This window comes from Juglans microcarpa x Juglans regia, chromosome 5D (assembly GCF_004785595.1).
Source record: "Juglans microcarpa x Juglans regia isolate MS1-56 chromosome 5D, Jm3101_v1.0, whole genome shotgun sequence".
Classification (NCBI taxonomy): Eukaryota; Viridiplantae; Streptophyta; class Magnoliopsida; order Fagales; family Juglandaceae; genus Juglans; species Juglans microcarpa x Juglans regia.
In genome coordinates, this window is record NC_054602.1 from 29656488 (window position 1) to 29675037 (window position 18550).

General features: G+C 33.7%; 1 protein-coding gene and 2 long non-coding RNA genes across 3 annotated transcripts; 1 reads left to right on the top strand and 2 right to left on the bottom strand.

The window, feature by feature from the left end:
• Positions 1 to 294: 294 nt before the first annotated feature.
• On the bottom strand, positions 295 to 6702 carry LOC121265331 (glutathione S-transferase L3-like). Its single transcript, XM_041168922.1, has 11 exons — positions 6607 to 6702; positions 3136 to 3142; positions 2918 to 2986; positions 2736 to 2796; positions 2471 to 2557; positions 2056 to 2154; positions 1853 to 1955; positions 1695 to 1771; positions 1331 to 1438; positions 597 to 677; positions 295 to 496 (listed from the first exon to the last, which is right to left on the bottom strand). The coding sequence occupies exons 1-11, from the start codon at positions 6608 to 6610 to the stop codon at positions 485 to 487; spliced, it is 708 nt and encodes a 235-aa protein (XP_041024856.1). The 5' UTR covers positions 6611 to 6702; the 3' UTR covers positions 295 to 484.
• Positions 6703 to 12619: 5917 nt separating this feature from the next.
• On the bottom strand, positions 12620 to 13165 carry LOC121265332. Its single transcript, XR_005940649.1, has 2 exons — positions 12956 to 13165; positions 12620 to 12875 (listed from the first exon to the last, which is right to left on the bottom strand). It is a non-coding gene; the product is annotated as an uncharacterized LOC121265332 (long non-coding RNA).
• A 2868-nt stretch (positions 13166 to 16033) lies between these two features.
• On the top strand, positions 16034 to 18102 carry LOC121265334. The gene is made up of 2 exons (XR_005940650.1): positions 16034 to 16335; positions 17056 to 18102. It is a non-coding gene; the product is annotated as an uncharacterized LOC121265334 (long non-coding RNA).
• Positions 18103 to 18550: the final 448 nt, after the last annotated feature.

An 18550-nucleotide genomic window follows, 5' to 3' on the forward strand; every position in this document is an offset into this window, starting at 1 on the left:
AATTGACCTGTGAGTTATGGAAATCCACAAATTTCATCTGCTACTTGCATATAAGGTTTGTTCATGGTAGGTAGACAACCTTCTTCCTCTTCTGTTTTCCTTTTTTTGGTGATTCTGGCAAGTAAACTAGTTATAATCAGTAGCACTACCCTTCATTGCATAATTGAAAGGTCGTACTAACCCATAAGGTCTTAAATCCATTGCATGTCTTTTCTTGGGTACCGAATGATTTTCATTCTGTTGGCACAGTTACCCAAATAAAAACATAATCATCAATAAGCAGAGCAAGTTTCTAGCACGGTACCAACTTATTTCCATTTATTTAAGCAATCCATACACACCAACGCACGCTGATACATACACGTAGCCATATATTTAACTAGTCCACTCGCACTCAAGAAATTCTTATTACATACTAAGAAACAACGCAAAAAGCCGCAATGCCGCTTTATTTAGCTTATGTCTAGAAGACTTGCTGGCGTGTTCACTGCTGCGCCTGAGAAATAAAGGATCATTCGATTGATTAGGAGGGGTTAGCGAAAAACATAATTTCTGAAAACCGAATCAAATTTATAACACATCTTAATATGTAGTACCAGAAAGCGACCCTTGTAGAATTCAACAAGCTCTATGGGATCAGTCTTTGTTTGCTTGTAAGCATCGATCTTGTTTATCTCCTGGAAATGGGTTAACAAGACTAAGTACCATTCAAGAACAAGAACCTTGATGCATTAGGAACTCATGATTCTTTCAAATCCATGTTACAAGAGAAGATAATGCAAAAATGTTTGTCATGTGAAGCCTCTGGTGCATCAGGTAGAGGGTTGGTTCTGAGCTTGCATGGAGAAGTACGCTCTGGCTCCATTAACTTAAAATGGTAATCTCCAACAAAAGGTATCAACTTGACTACATATCAATCATCATTCATCTTCTACTAGGTTCCAAAAACTATAAAATTAGACGTGATACTACCTTTTCGGAGGCAAGGTCAAGGTGGGGGTATTCGGTTGAAGGAGGTTTGGGAGTCCTCTATTGGCAGCTCATGTGCTCAACATTCTAGTTACAGTGGAGGTCTATTTGTTTCATTAATGGCTTCATTGTTTGTTCTTTAGGAGTTAGACTTGCAGTAGTATGTTTGTTTAAGTTGGAAGTTTTATCTGTTCTTTAATCGAGAGGATTATTTCCACAAATTATTTACCTGAACTATTGTAGTATGTAGATGTTGTTGACACCAATATTCAGCCAACAAACTCAATGGGGGAGACATATCTCAAGGATTAAAGCTTAATTCGAAATGGAAATTTCCCGAGGATGGGGTTATATATCGTACCTCGATCCATTTTGCAAGCTTAGGCCTTCCTGCTGTGATGTCGTACTTGAAGGCCTCTGATAAGAAGATTTGGAATCTTTCAACAAATGGAACGAAAGCTATGTCCGCCTGAGGATCACACAATCCAATCATAAATATATATGGTAAACCCTCAAATCACAGATGTTACTGTTCTTATGGACATATTATTTGTTTCCACTTTCCATATGTAAATCAGCATGATCAGTTTCTGTAGGCTGAATATACTTTAAAATAAATCTTGAATCTTGACAATTTTTTTGTGAGAACATACCTAAGCCAAAAGTATGCAGTATAGCAGCAATGAAATAAAAATTAAAGTAACATAGTTGAGAAATCAGCTTACCAAACTGAATTGCCCAAGGAAAAATGGCCCATCGTCGAATTTATTTAGAGCATTTTCCAAGTGATCAAAAGCTGGACCTGTAGCGAGTTCAAGGTCTTAGTCAATCCGATCTTCTACACGAAATTATTCCATTAAGGGCAATAAGTTCTAAAGCTTACCAGCTTCTTTTACTGCATCTCCTTTGAATGATGTAAACACTGTCCTGTTGAAGGTGTCAGTGTAAGCTATCAACTCTTCAGCAAACTCTCTTTTAGCAGGATCCTATAACATTTCCCAGAACTACTTCAGTCCAAAGGCCAAGAGAAATAAATAGAGACAAACGTTTTAGATCAAGGGCACAAATGAATTACTCAAATCTTACATCAGGTAAAAGAGAAAGCCCCCCAAAGTTGCTGTCTACATATTTAATTAAATCAAGACTCTCTCCAATAACTTTGCCATTGTGTTCCAAGGCTGGCACCTGTAAATATGCATTACTCCATAGTCAATCACTTCAATCAAGCAGCTAAATCAAGAATATATTAGATGGAAAATGCCATCTATACTTATAATTTTACTTACATAACCATACGTGCTATTCTGTCAGTTATTGAAAATCGTAAAAATTTTAAAATTCCAAATTTGAAATTCAAATTAAAAAAAGAAAACACTATTAAAATCGAGCTGTCACTCAATAGGTATAGTATTGTGCGTAAAATTGTACCTAGGTGTAGCACTACTCTACATTAGATATCCAACACTAATCTACACAGGTATATTCTCTTCCATATTGGCACCTTGTTTTCAGGGTAGACTTTCTCCTTATACCAAGCAGGCCTGTTTCCAAGGTTAAGTGGAACTAATTTGATCTCGTCTTGTAATCCCTGCACCTCGAATCATTCAGCAACAAAAAAACATAAACTAAAAGTAAAAGCAAACAAAAAAACGAGGAAGAGGACAAAAGAAGCCAAAGGGTTCAATGGCCTCCTGTAAAATTTGAGCACAGAAAACAAATTAAAATTAGGAAATGAAGAACAAAGAGGACAAAGTGATGAAAACAACCTTGTAATTCCTGGTGATCCATACACGCTGTGCAAATGGGCATGTGTAACAGGTGTACAACCTTCGAAAATAAAAAAGAAACCCAAGTTCATTTTAAAACACTGTGCATATATAAACAATAAAAACCAAAACAAAATAATAATAATAATAACAACAACAACAACTAGGAAAGCAGAGTGAACCTCGTAGTTCCATCGAAGAGAGGAGGAGGGTGGGAAGTGGCATCCAAGGGTGTCGGAAGATTCACGCCTCTGTACAACCCAGGATAATAAAAATAAATAAATAATTGAACCCTCGTATAAGTTATGACAAGATTGCACAAATTCAGAGAAACCCAAATAAAAAAGCATCTGAGAAGAAGGAAAATCCATCGGAAATATCGAATTTCTAAAACACTTACACTGCAGTCATTGATGAATGTGGATTTTAGAGATGCCTTTTACTTTCTAATCTGATAAGCAATGGCGTCTATGTTCACGGGGGCAAGCTTTATATAGCCGTATAGACCTGGCTTAAATCGCGAGCAGTGACGTAATGCTACAGTTAGAGAGAGATGACAAATATAGATACGTTGTCTTAATAATTTATTAGAAAATAAGTTCTGATAGATACGGTACGTCCAGGTACAAATCTATTACTCATTATTCATCAAATAAATTTTATATCTTATATAGGATGTTACAAAATAAGAATAGCAAATTGAGATTATGGTATATAATGAGTCGATTGTTAATTTGTCTTTTAGATAAATATTACCTCTCGCTCGAATTGAGTTCTGCAAAATAGAATCTGATAAATTTGTGCTCATGATATAACACTATTTATATAGTATGCAGATTATAAATTCTGAATACCAAATTTCAAAACAAATAAATACAATAGAAGCAGTTGTAATGTTTCAATTTGAATTTAAATGAAATAGTTACTATCTGAAAATGTATAGTGACAATTAACAATAACTGTAAAAAAAGATGAAAGGATACATCATTTCGTTTAAGTAAAAATTTCTTTCACTTGCGGCAATGCATACGTGCTAAGTGCGCCTAAAACGTTAATGTGTTATGTGCGCACTGCGCGTGATCAGTCCTTCGCATTTTATGTATAGTGAAACTCATTTACTTATAAGTCACTAAAAATTTCTTTATCTTTTCAATGTGAAATATTTAAAATAATCCAACATAAGAGAAGTATGATTTTTTTTTTGTCTCTTAAATAATGTTATACATCATACTTTTATCTCACTTTCATTCTATTATATAATATGTGACATATTTATTATCATTAAATGATAAAAATTTATCTAATAATAAATTATTTAATGATAATAAATATGGCATATTTTACGTAATGAAATAAAATTAAAATGGTAACATGATGAATATAATTTTCTTTTTATCTTTTGTGCCGAGAAAATCCCTTGGTCTCTTATAAACTTTCAATATACCTACCTGAGGGTTACGTCATGCATGATTCTATAATTTTGAAAATCACATATTAATTTCATTCTGTCGCACTAATGTACCACAATTACGTCTCGTTTATTTTAACAATGCATCTTATTTTATTTTATCTAATTATTATAATTTTTTTTAAATTCTCACATAAAATAAAATAAATAATTAAATTTTTTCAAATTTTAAAATAAAAATAATATTAAAAATATATATTTTAATAATATTTTATTTAATTTTTAACTTTAATTTCAACTCATCTAATCTTATTCGTAAAAACAAACGAGACGTATACGGCAAACGTTCAGGTGAGATACTTATATACAAGTCTTTCGTGAAATCTTCTCTCTTGCACCAACTTTTTTTATTCTAAATTGAAAATTAAGGGAAAATAAAAACAAAACAAAGACAAGATCGTAACATTCAGTAGTTTTTTGTTTTTGTGTATTTTCAGGTGAAATAAGAGAGAATTGCAAATCTGGATCTTCCTGCCGCCCACAGGCCAGCACGTGCCCCGCCATGGCGTTGCCCAGCCGCCGATCTTCAAGACTACTGAATGCAGAACCAAACGGAGCAGCGAGTAGCCCGCACGCGCGGATCGAAGTTCCGGCGTCGTTCTGCGCGTGGCTTTCACGCACCATCGAGGAGCCTTCTACCAACGCCACGCACGGCGTTTCTGGAGTCTGTGAATCCGAGATCTCCAAGGTCGACTGTCGGGTCTCTTCCTAGAGTGGCGCGTGTACTGCACGCTCCACAACAGCCTCTGTGCACTACTTTTCTGTTTTTGTACAGTGTTTTTATTTTGTAATTTCTTTTGTGTAATGTTGTTTCTAGGTAAATAAAAATTCAAAAAAAATAGTGCCTTCAGACTTTGGTCCAAATGGAGTAGTAGTCCCCCCTCCGCGTTGACGCGGTTTGGTGTACCCTACCCTGCTTAGTCGGGGTATGGGACTTTGTAACCTCTTTCGTGGATAGAGGTGGTATTTTCTCTAAGATCTAGGTCTTTAGAGATTTACCGTCTGGACTAAACTATGTCAATCGCGAAAGTATACTGGAAAGTTACTATCGATTGTAATTGACTTATTTTTCAAATTAACTTTATAAATCCTCTCTTAATGAATGGTTATATCCATTTTATTAAAAAAATATATATATAGAAACGCAAAGAAGGCCGGATTCGGATGAACACTGAATTCCGAAAGATAAAAATACACAGTTGTCTGTCCATATTTAAAAAAAAAAAAAAAAAAAAGGTACGCTGTGGATAGATTTCCACGTACAACCAATATGATAAAGTTCAATATTAAATTAGTTTTTGTTGTTAGTCTTTAAGACATATTCCTTCATATATTTTAGTTTTCAACTTTGTAATTCTTGTATTTTTAATTTTAATCTTTCTGTTCAGGTGCAATTTGGATAATTATATAAGATGAGATAGTTTTAAATAAAAGTTAAATAAAATAGTATTAAAATATTATTTTTTAATATTATTATTATTATGAGATTTAAAAAAATTAAATTGTTTATTATATTTTGTATAAAAATTTGATAAAATTATAATTATATTATGATATAAGATGAGATGAAATGAAATACTTTCACAATCTAAATGGAGCCTAAATCATTGACACTCGTTAAGTTCATTATATCATCTCCAATGGTGGAGTGACATGCGACAAAAATAAAAATAAAAAATAAAAAATATGGATATTTTTAAACAGTTCACTAATAATCAGATATTCTTAAAAATATCAGATCCAAGTACACTAGGGTCTCCACCGGGCGACACCTATGTTACAAGCAACTTGTACTTAGCATAAATAAGAAGAAGAGATTGACTTGGTTACTTCGAAGGAACCAATTTTTCAACGAGCAATTATGGATTTTTACAGTTTTATGTTGTGTAAATTTCACATATTTTTTTTAAAAAAAATAAATAAATTTAAGATTCATATAAAATTTTATTTTTTAATAATAAATCTTACCTTTTTAAAAAAAAAAAAAAATACGTTAAATTTGTATATCTTAAAATTATATCCAGCATTATTCGTTATGAAATGTTGTTTTGAAGTCGATTTTTATTGATCACTTCAATTTAAATATCAAAAGTTGTCTCATTTGCATTCAAAATCTACCTCAACTTATCTCGTCTCATCATTATTACTTTTCTAAATTCTCATACAAAATATAATAATCAATTCAACTTTTTTAAATCTCAAAATAACTTTATCAAATTTCTACACAAAATATAATAAATAATTTAACTTTTATTCTATTATTCACAAACCATCTTAACCCATCTCAACTCATCTCTGAATCCAAACTATTTCTAAATGGACTACTGTTTGAACTTCCTAAACGGCGTAACCCATTTTAGAGTCCTAGACAAGTCAGATGTCACAAATCGACTCAATCTAATACCATTGATGAATGTGGATTTTGGAGATGCTTTTTACTTTCTAATCTGATGAGCAATGGCGTCTATGTTCATGGGGGCAAGCTTTATATAGCAGTTTCGAGGCGGCTTAAATCGCGAGCGGTGGCGTAATGCCACCCACCGTTAGTGACAAATATAGATACGTTGTCTTTGTAATTTATTAGAAAATAAGTAATGAATAGATACGGTACTGTAGTTGGCAAAACACCTTTCATGTAGAAAAAAGCGAAATTTCTCATATTGATTTTGGAGCTGTTGTATGATTTCTTTTATCTTTTAAATTAGGGAAATGCTAGGGAATTCGTTAAGTTTTTCCGATGGTTTTTTTTTAAATTTTTTTTTGACTTAGTGATTAAGAAAATATTGTTTAATAATATTATAAATTTTTTTTCTTTTTTTAAAAATATTTAAAAGTGCTAAAAAATAACGTGAAAAAAAAAATTTAAAATCAAAAATTTACTTTTAAATATTTTTTTTTAAATTCACAATATTATTAAATAATATTTTCTTAATCATTAAGTCAAAATAAAAAACTAAAAACGAAATAAAAAAACAATCGAAAAAAACTTAACAAGAGCCCAAAACAAACTCTCTATCATTTTTTTTTAAATAATGTTATACACTGTATTTTTATTTTATTTATATTTTATATATAAAATATAGTATATTTATTATTATTAAAGGATAAAAAATTATCTCATAAAAAATTATTTAATAATAATAAATATATCACATCTTACATAATAAAATAAAATTAAAACGATAATACGAGGAATATAATTTTCTTTTTATCTTTTATGCGGAAAAAATCCCTTAGGTCTCTTATAAACTTACAATATACCCACGTGAGGGTTACGTCATGCATGATTCTATAGTTTTGAAAATCACATATTATTATTACCCATCAACTTGATTTCATTCTTCGCAATTAGTCAAATTTTATAGAATTCTGTTATATATAATTATTTTTATATTTTTTTATACATTAATAAAATACACAAAAAATATATAAAAATGATCGCAGATAAAATTTTTGAACTTTATATACGGCAAACGTTCGGAGATGTGACATACTTATATACAAGTCTTTCGTGAAATATTCTCTTTTGCACCAACCTTTTTTATTCTAAATTAAAAATTAAGAAAAAATAAACACAAAACAAAGACAACGTCGTAACATAGTAACATTCATATAGAAACGCAAAGAAGGCCGCATCGGATGAACACTGAATTCCGAAAGATAAAATCTAAAAGAAAATAAAATAAAAATACACAGTTGTCTGTCCATATTTAAAAAATAAAAAATACTCCATGGATAGATCTCCACGTACAACCAATATGATAAAGTTCGATATTAAATTAGTTTTTGTTGTTAGTCTTTTAAGACATATTCCTTCATATATTTTAATTTTCAACTTTGTAATTCTTGTATTTTTAATTTTAATCTTTCTGTTATTAAAGTACAGTTTGGATAGTAATATGAGATAAGATGATTTTAAATAAAAGTTAAAAATTAAATAAAATATTATTAAAATATTTTTTTTTAATATTATTATTATTTTAAGATTTGAAAAAGTTGAATTGTTTATTATATTTTGTGTAAAAAATTGAAAAAGTTATAATTATGAGATGAGATGAGATGAGATGAAACACTCTCACTATCCAAACAGAGCAATCATTGACATTCAATTAAGTTCGTTGTATCATCTCTAATGGTGGAGTGACATGTAGGGCTGTACAGAAACCGATGCAACCGACTACCGCTGACGCGAACCGGCCGGCTGCGTCAGGAACTAGTCGGAACCGATGGAGTAATATTTATAGATAAATTTAAGATTCAAATAAATATTTATTTTTTAATAATAAATCTCACTTTTTTTTTTTTTTTTTTCAAATGAAGTATGTAAAATTTATATATCCTAAAATTACATCTAGTATTACTCGTTATGGAATGTTGTTTTGAAGTCCATTTTTATTGATCACTTCAATTTAAGGAAAATGGTAGGGATCCTGCTGAGGGATCCCGTTGGAGCATTCCGCTCAAATATGTTTTTAGTTTTTTTTTACGTAGTGATTAAGAAAATGTTATTTAATAATATTTTAAATTTTTTTTAAAAATATATTTAAAAGTGTTAAAAAAATGATGTGAAAAAAATATTTAAAAGTGTTTTTTTTTCACATTATTTTTTAACACTTTTAAATATTTTTTTTAAAAATAGAAAATTTATAATATTATTAAATAATATTTTTTTAATCACTATGTAAAAAAAATTAAAAACAAATAAAATTAGAGCGGGATGCTTAAGCAAGATCCCTAGCATTACCCTCAATTTAAATACCAAAAGTGGTAACTACCCACCAGAAAACCAGGACTGAGGACCCTAATAACAATAACCCAAAATAAATGGACCACTGTTTGAACTTCCTAAACGGAACCCATAACCCATTTAGAGTCCTAGACAAGTCAGATGTCACAAATCTACTGAATCTGATACCAACTACCGACAAGGACTCATCAACGTACATGTCGAGTTAAATTTAGCTTACAACTTCCTAATGGGTTGAGCATTATACCTAATAAGAGCATGTGCATGCCTATAATTTTGTTGAATAATACTACATATAATTTTAGAGTATATAAATGTTATACAATTGTTTAAAAAAAAAGTAAGGTCCACTATTAAAAATTATTAATTTTTCATGTGACTCATTCACTTTTTTCAAAATGATTATGCGACGTTTGTACACTCACGACTTCAACTATCATTTCTCAATTTTGCTATATGTGATAAAAAGTATTCACATTGGACTCGCTAATGCTAAAAAGCTTAACACTTGAGCTACAGTAAATTAAGGAGACTCTTCAATATGAGGTTAACTACAGATCAGCCATTGTAGCGCATAAGCCGTTGCACACCTTACATGGTTTTATTTTTTTATTTTTTTTTTCAAGCGTTTTGGCAACGTGGGTTTTCCTTTTCCCCATTCAAATTTTGCTTGCATCCCACAAACGCCAAAACCCACCCTCCTCCCTCGCCGAACACGCGTCGCCTTCCTCTTCCCAGTGCCACCCTGTGACGGCGTTTCTCTGTTCAGCGCCACCTCGCGACGCTCCTCTTCTGCCCAATGCCGCAAGTCCCCGCGAGCTGATTGAACGAAGCAAACCCAAGTGAAATCCCGCAAAGACCCCTCACCAAGCAACCTGCGTCGCCCTCCCTCTGCCCAGCGCCACCCTGTGGTGCTGCCCAATTCCCGACCCCTCCTATCTCACCACACGCACGCACACATGCTCCGTTGCAAGTTAGTTGGGTTTGGCTTTACTTTGTTTTGCAGGTGAAAATGGAGAAGGAAGAACAAGTTGGAGCTGGAGCGCAAGATGATCTTCTTTCGATTGAGCTCCCAGCCCCTCCTTGGAAGAAATTGGTCTCTCTCTCTCTCTCTCTTATTGGAATAAATTCTTCGACTTTGTTATTGTAGTTTTCAGCTTTCAGCTTTCTCTTCCAGCACCACCTTGGATGAAATTAGTCTTTTTCTCTATCTCCAGAATAAATTATTGTACTTTGTTGTCGTAGATTTCAGCTTTCTCGAAATTTCTGTTCTATTATGCTCGCAGGTAAAATTTGGTATATGGTTTTTGCTTGTTTTGTGTCAGTGTTCTGTACTATGTGGTGGGATATGGTTGATAATATAGCTTTCTTTTCTTTTTGTCTCCTTCGTCTAGCGATTGTGGTTGAATTTTGTGTTGGGGGAGTATTTTGTGTTTAGGGTTTTCTTTTCCTTTTACAATAAAATATTTTGCACTCTGAAAAATTTGTTTGAGATGAGAAGAAGATAGTTAAAAATTCATGCAAAAGCTTTGTTCCCTTGACAAAGAGGTTTCTTGGTTTTTAGAATTTCTGCCTCTGTCCTCTAGAAATTGCATTAGCTATGATGTGCCTGGCTTTGTTTTCCTAGAGTCGCACCCTTTTGGCCGAGCGTTGTCTTTCTTGGCCTAATCCTTGTACTTTTTTTGCTTAAAGCCTTTGTGAACTCTACTGCTTTTGTTTTTTATGACACTTGTGTCTCTATGTAGTAATTAAGCCTTGAGGATTTTTTTTTACCACCTTTGGGAGGAAAAGTGAAACTTGAATTTGGTTAGTAGTTGTTGTTAGGAATGATTAGCTGTGAGCCTGTGGTATACTTCTTATAATGCAGCATTTAGTGTACCAACATCAAATTTGTTCTCTTTAAATAACTTAAAATATGAAGAACAAGAGTTTCATGCACCCATCTACCAACATCACTGTATTGAGTGCCACATGCATATCGAGATACATACACCCAACCCTGCTAATTTATCATTGACTAGTCATTCCTTTCATAAGGTTTGGATTTCTTGTCTTTTTTTGTTTATAATTGCTCTGGTATTTGCTTCATTAACTTTTTACCTTTTTTAGTCGAAATATTTAGTTGAGGTTTGGCGAAATGAGCAGTTGGTTCATAATTCATTTGAATGGAAATTCAAAAGAATTAGCTTTTCCATTTTTTGTACACTGTCACCGATAACTTTGTCTTTATCTACATGTATTGTTGTCTGATCCAACCAATTCATAAAGGGACTGGTTAGTATGTGAGAATAATTTTGATTTATTTGATTAAGATGTTTGATTTAAGTAGTTAGTACTGATGGGCTTTCTTTCAAGATGCTTTTGAATTTAATCATACTATGTTGTATTTATGATGGGGAGCATTGAGGCATGATTTCCGTTAATTTGGTGCTTAGTTCAGAATTCTTATTGTGTGGCACTTTGACTTACACCCCTATTTCATTGTTCCTTCAGTTTTTCCCCAAGAAAGGAGGTACACCAAGGAAGAATGAGATTGTGTTCATTGCTCCTACTGGAGAGGAGATCAATAATAAAAGACAACTAGAGCAGTACCTAAAATCACACACTGATAGTCCTGCAATATCAGAGTTTGATTGGGGTACTGGTGAGACCCCTAGGAGATCTGCAAGAATCAGTGAAAAGGTCAAGGCAACTCCACCATCAAATTTTAAGTAATGTAATTCCCGTTTCATTATTTTTTCAAAAGGACCCACATGAAGTAAGTAATGTTTGTGGTTTGTATTATATTCTAACATGACTTGTCAGTCTGATTGAGCTCGAAGGAAACCAATCTGTAAAATTTCTTGCTTTATGCCAGGTTAATAATCCTTGCACTAGATGTAATATTTTTTGAATTTTAAGGTTTATTTACATTGTCTTGTTATATTTTCAGGTGGTTTTGATGTGTTGTACAGTGGAGGAAAAGCTAGATTGGTGCTAAAAGTATGCACACTGGAGGAAACAAGAAAATGAGACTACTTAGATTATAATCTTGGATTTTGGAATGAATATTATGAGACTACTTAGGTTGTAATAAGCTGCTTTGTAATGTTGTATCCAATTGGAATAAATATTATGACTCAATATTTTACTAGATGACTTAATCCAAAGATGATTATTTGATGGCAGTGTAAATGGTTTTGTGTTCAGTTGTGGAGGGATTTTTGTGTATATAATCGTTGTGGATTGTGTTCAAGTTTATGTGTATAGATGGTTTTGTGTCCAATTGTGTATGGATTTTGTGTATAGGCGGGTTGTGGAGACTGTGTTGTGGAGATGTATAGCTTGTGATTCCTTAGGAATTGGGAGTACATGTTGTTAAGCTTATCATACAAAACTTGTATATGAAATCAACCAAGCTTCAATGTTAGTTTAGTTGATTTGTTTCTGTGCATGCGTGAGTTTGGAAAAAAATCTCTATAACTTGTGCATATTTTTGTTCACTTATCATCATGTGTGTATAATAGATTGGGAAAAAATCTATATAGAGGGTGTTCCGAGCATGTTCCACTTATCATCCTGTGTATATAATAGATTGAGAAAAAATGTGATGAAGAATGTCATAGATAAACTCAAAAGTGACCAAATAGATTGGGAAAAAATCTATATAGCCCAGCAGATTCAAGAAAGTGACCAAAAACACTTGATTTTTCATTGCCTCCACAGTACCTCTCCCCATATACAACAAAATGCTTGATTAAGTACCTAATCAGGCTTTGTCTAATTCAAGGGGGAGTACCATTACAGTTGATCCATACAAGAAAAATAAAGAAAATATCCACCTATTTACATGTGCCTTATAGTTTATCTGAACCAAGCAGAAACTATTACAATTGATATAACCTAGTACAAACACAATAATATTCGTGCCTTTCTATTCTCGACCCTCCACAAATTTTGTTCAACCTCAACCTTCTGAGCATTTGTCTCTTTCTCTCTTAGTTTATCTTCCATTCTTCGCAATACGTCCTCCTCCCTCTTCCGAACTGTAGATCCATTATAACAAGCATACTGTGAAGCATCCAAGTACGTGAATCATTAACAAGTAGATACAAACAAATGGGATAAACAGGGGCATATTAATCAACAAGGGTGACAAAATCAGTATCAATTCTTATGGAAGTGTTGGACAAACAAGAGATATTAAAGGGAAGTGTTGGACAATCTAAAAACGAGTTCTCCCGCTGTGTACTCATCAATCCATTATCATTACACAACAGCACAAGTTAATTTTTTTTTATCAACAAAACAATGATTTTATTGATATAAATAAGCATAGCCCAAGTACACGGGACATATATAAGAGCGACACCTAAGCATGAATGGCACATCAGTGCAAGTTACTCCTTAATTTCTTTTTCTCTATTTAGCCATAAGTTGAAAAATTGCAATTCAGATCATGACAGGTCCACAACACATAACAGATAAGGATTTGAATACTTTACTCTTAAACTTAATTTTATAAAAAACTAAGTAGACTCATCAGAGTGGCATGTGCCTCTAATGTCAGGTCACATTTAGAAATGACTGGACGTATTTGCCTAATTGTGGGACACTTTGATGTAGCTCATGGGCAACCAAATAGCTTGTGATATCCAATTATACATACCACCAACAATTGAGTCAACCGATTTCAATAAATCAACTAGTACTTCAACTGATCGATCTCATTAGTCAATTAAATTTAATAGTGTTATAAATAAAATGGAAAGTAATGAATCATTTTCAGAGTATTAACAAAATTCTCACTATCTCAAGCATTCATCAATTCTTATATAGTTAAAACATAAGAGTAGGCATACCCTGATAATTGCTGAAAATTGAGTTTGCCATCCATCACAATACTAAACACAAGAGGGAAGAAAAAGATCAATAATTTAAGAATGAGATATTGACCAATTACTAGTCCCGTGACAGATCTATGAATATAGAAAATTCTTATCACTAGTCCCGTGACAGATCAGGAGTAAAAGAATAAGTTCACCATATGTAAAAATCTTATCACTAGTCCCGTGACAAATCTATGAAAATTACATTAAATAGCTAAAAGTATTTACTGCATGGGACTGTAAGCAATATCTTCATGTGGAAAATGATACTGAAATTTCATGAGATGGAACGGAAAGCACATTGGCAGTGTGAGGGTAAGAAAAATACATGTATATTAACTAGTACCAAAATATATGCAGCTCTTGATTTAATAAAGACACAAGTACTGTCAATGCAGATTTTTTTTTTTTTTTTTTTGATCGGTAACTGGTAATGCAGAATAGCAGAGTAGGCAAAGTTAATAACACCAGGGAGAATAAAGATTAGTGTTATGATAAATAAATTATCAATCTCAGAAGTGGCATACTTTCCAGCTTAAGAATTAATTTTAATTTTTTCTGGAACATCCCAAGAGGAAATAACTTAAGGTTGCAGTCTTAATATGATGGAGATTTAACATCGCAAAGTAAATATAAAAAAGACTAGCATAATTTGACTACCATACCTTATGATTGTTCAGCTTTTTTCCCATGTTGCCTTCCCTAGAAAATTATAAAACTGACCCAAGACCTTTGTTAAAACCTATTTTTCAAGCTTTGTGATCCTTAGTGATGCAGAAAATAATTGTTCTTAGATAATCCAATATTTTAATAAATTAATTCATGTAAAGAAATCCCAAGTATGCAACAACTTGAGAAGCAAAGATCTCTTGAAAACAACCCTGATGGTTTGATTTCACTAAAAATCAGGATTATGTAATGGATGAATAAATTGTTAGGGTCACCTACAGAAGACATCAAAATCGTAGTGCAGAGAAGTTAGGGGCTTCAGGGGTGAGAACCGAAGTCGAAATTGCAATTGGGGGCTTCGGTGGGGGGGGTGCTCGGGAACTCGAAACCGCAGCAGATATAGCTTTAGTTTCTAGCATCACAGAGAGAAAAAAGAGAAATGTATGCCATGAGAGGCAACATCGGCAATATCTATAGCCCTGCACCATTAGTTTCTTGCAAATACAGTGAGAAAAATGAATGGAGTAAATAGAGAAAAAAATGTATGCCCAAAACCTAGAATCACAGATTATTTACCCTCCCGCATATCTGAGGGCTTTGTGTCGGTGGAAGGGTGGCTTCGCATTGGTGGACTAAGGGCGGGCTTGCGTAGGTGGACTGAGGGCGGCTTCGCGTCGGTAGACTGAGGGTGACTTCGCGTCAAATGGACTGAGGGCTTCGCGTTGGTGGACTTAGGGACCGAGGGCTTGGGGACTGATTTCCTTGAGAGGGCTGAGGTCGTGCTTGGTTGAGGTCGGTGGTTGCTTGGCTTTAAGAGCTGAGATCGAAGAAGACAAAGGGATGAAGAGACTCGCGAGGGGGAATTGATGGGGCTTGGGGGTCGGGGGGAATTGACATCTGAAGGCTGAGAGACGCGAAGTGAAAAATCGATCCAGTGGTTAGTGAACCCGGTCCACACGTCAGGTGTGTTATGGCTGCAACGAACAATAGGCTGATGCCAAGATTATTTCCTTCAATATTTACGAGTTACTGTTCACACACTATCAGATTATTTTATGATTTTCATCAACCTCCCCTCTCTCTTTCTCTCGTTTTTTTCTCCCTCTTCAGATCCGCAAGCTTCATTTCCCTCTTCTCTCCCTCGGTCGTCTTCTTCACCGTCCTCTTCCAGGCCAAATGGTAAGTCTCTCTTCCTTGCTCTTCTCTCCCTATTCTCTATGCATTTTCTCTGAGTCTCTCTTCTCCTTCTTCTCTCAGTATTTTCTTCGATTCTATCTCGTGCTCCGCCTACAAACGCTCGGATCTGAGGCTGCTGCTTAGGTTGGGAATAGTGGTGGTAGGCGCCTTGGTGTTCGAATACCTAACCTTGCCACACGATTGAAGCCGTTTCTCGAGAAAGCTCAAGAAACCCTAAAAAAATCTAACCCCCCCCCCTTTTCCAGCTGCAGTGCAAGGGAATTAGGAAGATCCAACGTTTAAATTTCACATACCACTCCAAAATGCTGCAGAGCGTGGGATTGCGAGATTTCTAATTGGAGGAATTAAATCCAAGTTGCCATTTGGAATTTTCTTGCCACATGATTCATTGCTGTGATCTTCACGTCCAAATTGCCTCGCACGATTTATTGTTGTGATCTTCACGATTTATTGCAAGATTTCTTGCCACTTTTTGCTTGTTCAGATCCAAATTTTAGCTGGGTTGTTGGATTTAAGGAGTTTGCACACCTATAGTGGGGATTTTCTCTGCAGTTGCTATAGTGGGACCAACCTTTTTCCTTGCAATTGCCATGTTTGCTTTTGTGTTTCAAATTAGTTCTTTGATCACAGAGAAAGAGCTTAAGCTTCGCTGTACATTTCTGATCTCAGACTCATTTTCACTGCACCTTTTAGGTTTTATTCTATTTTATCAAGTTGTTCACAACAGATTCTACTTCCTTTATTTCCTTTCCATTCTATCAAGCTTTATTTCCTTCGCAGCTTGATACAAAAGTACCCTGTTTTATAACGACCAGATAGCAGGGAAGATTTTTAATATGTGAAACCTAATAACGGCCTTTTCACGCTTATAGGCATTGATTAACAGTTTTGGACTATCTCCCTTTTAAGGTTTGAAAGATTATTTATTCTTAGTTAATGGTGTTCACTAGTCTAGGTATTGGTTCATTGCAATTTATCTGGTTTTTTACAAAGAAATCCTAATTGCTCTTGTTTTGGGTTGAGCTTGGAAAATCAAGCCCATGGTCCATAATGAAGTCATGAACCTATGGTCTAGAATCCAGATGAACTGTTTCTTTTCAATTCATCTTCCTTAAAGTTGCAAGCTTCAAGTTATATCATCTTATGAGAATTCACTCAGAAACATTGTTGTCTGCAACCAAAAAGATTAGCATTATAGTGCAAATTGAAATCTAGTAACAAGGGAACACTGGCATTTTGTATTGATTTGCAACTTTTCAAGCAAATAATTTTCATGATCTTTTCTATTTATTCATGACCTTGGCTGAAGCATTTAGATTTAACATATTTGTCAGCATTTTCGTAACTAATTTCTTCTCTTTTGTTTGACAGCTTAAAATCTTTGTACCAGTGACAGTCCTGGCACTTCTTATCCTCATTCCAGTCAATGTATCAAGTGGGACACTATTTTTCCTCAGAAGAGAACTGGTTGTGAGTGATATTGATAAGCTTTCAATATCAAATGTTTGCCCTAAATCTATAAGGTAATTTTGTGTACTATGTATATAATTCAAAAAAAATACTTAAAAAATATTGATATGCTAGTGAGAGCTGAACTAATGATTTTCTGTTGAGTTTCTCAAATCACTACTGAAGACAGAAGTAGAACTACACAAATGCATGTTCTACTAATTTTACAATGTAACTGTGTTATACCCATTAGGTCCCCCATTAGGCGGGTGATCTATGGTAGAAGGGAATGAGCATGATAAAGGTGTGCTCAGTGCCAAATCCCACCATTGTTTCTTACTAGTTGGAACTGGATTTCACATGATTCCTAAGAGCTCTAACTAAATGTATAATTCTAGATATAGCTTGAACTTTCTTTGGATTGTTACACATGATGTGTATATGAGATGAGATAACTTTCATAGTTAAATTTGAAGTTACCTTACTAAGAACTAGTATGTCAAAGGCATGGTTATCTTAAATAATTTGCTCTAAATGTGTATGAAAAAGTGAGTTGAATGTGGATATTAACTTTGTATGATTCTCGTACTGACATTATTGCAATCTCACATATTCTGGATGATTTTAGGATAGTTTCTTCGCTAGCTTTGCTCTTGGTTGGGTAATCACGAATGGTGCTGGCCTTGCATCCTATCCAATTGACACTGTCTGTAGAAGAATGATGATGACATCTGGTGAAGCTGTCAAGTATAAAAGTTCCTTTGATGCAAACTCTCAAATCCTCAAGAATGAGGGCCCCAAATCTCTCTTTAAGGAAGCTGGTGCAAATATACTCCATGCTGGTCCCATTGTCCTTGGTTGTCAAAGCGGTCTCAATTTCACTTTGTTGGTTTTTGATTCATACGCAATTATAATTTGCTCTCTTTCGAATTATTACCAATTTCAAATTTGGGAAAAGCTTTTACTGAACATTGATGATCATTGTCTCCATATCATTTGTCTCCCAAGGTTTTGTTTGACCCTAGATGGTTATTTGGTCTAGAATTATATTTATGCTTATGTCAAACAGTAGGACACAAGGGTTGATTTCAAGTAGAGGGACAAATTATGGCTTAGGTAGTTGGAAAAAATAATTTTAAGTAAAAAGTAAATTATTAATTAATATATGAAGTGTATTTGCAAAATATTACAATTTGTTTTTGTAAAATATTATTAAAATATATAATATTATTTTATTATTTTGACTTTAAGATAACTAGTTTAATGTGGATTCACGTAGCCAAAGGTTAAAGCTATAATCAAATCTTAAAGTTCTAGCCAAAATTTGGACTTGGCAATTGCCAATGCTCTAATTGGGCTGGACCCCAAGAAAGACGTAATCCATTGCCTGAAAATTTTGCACAGTGACATTTTCTCA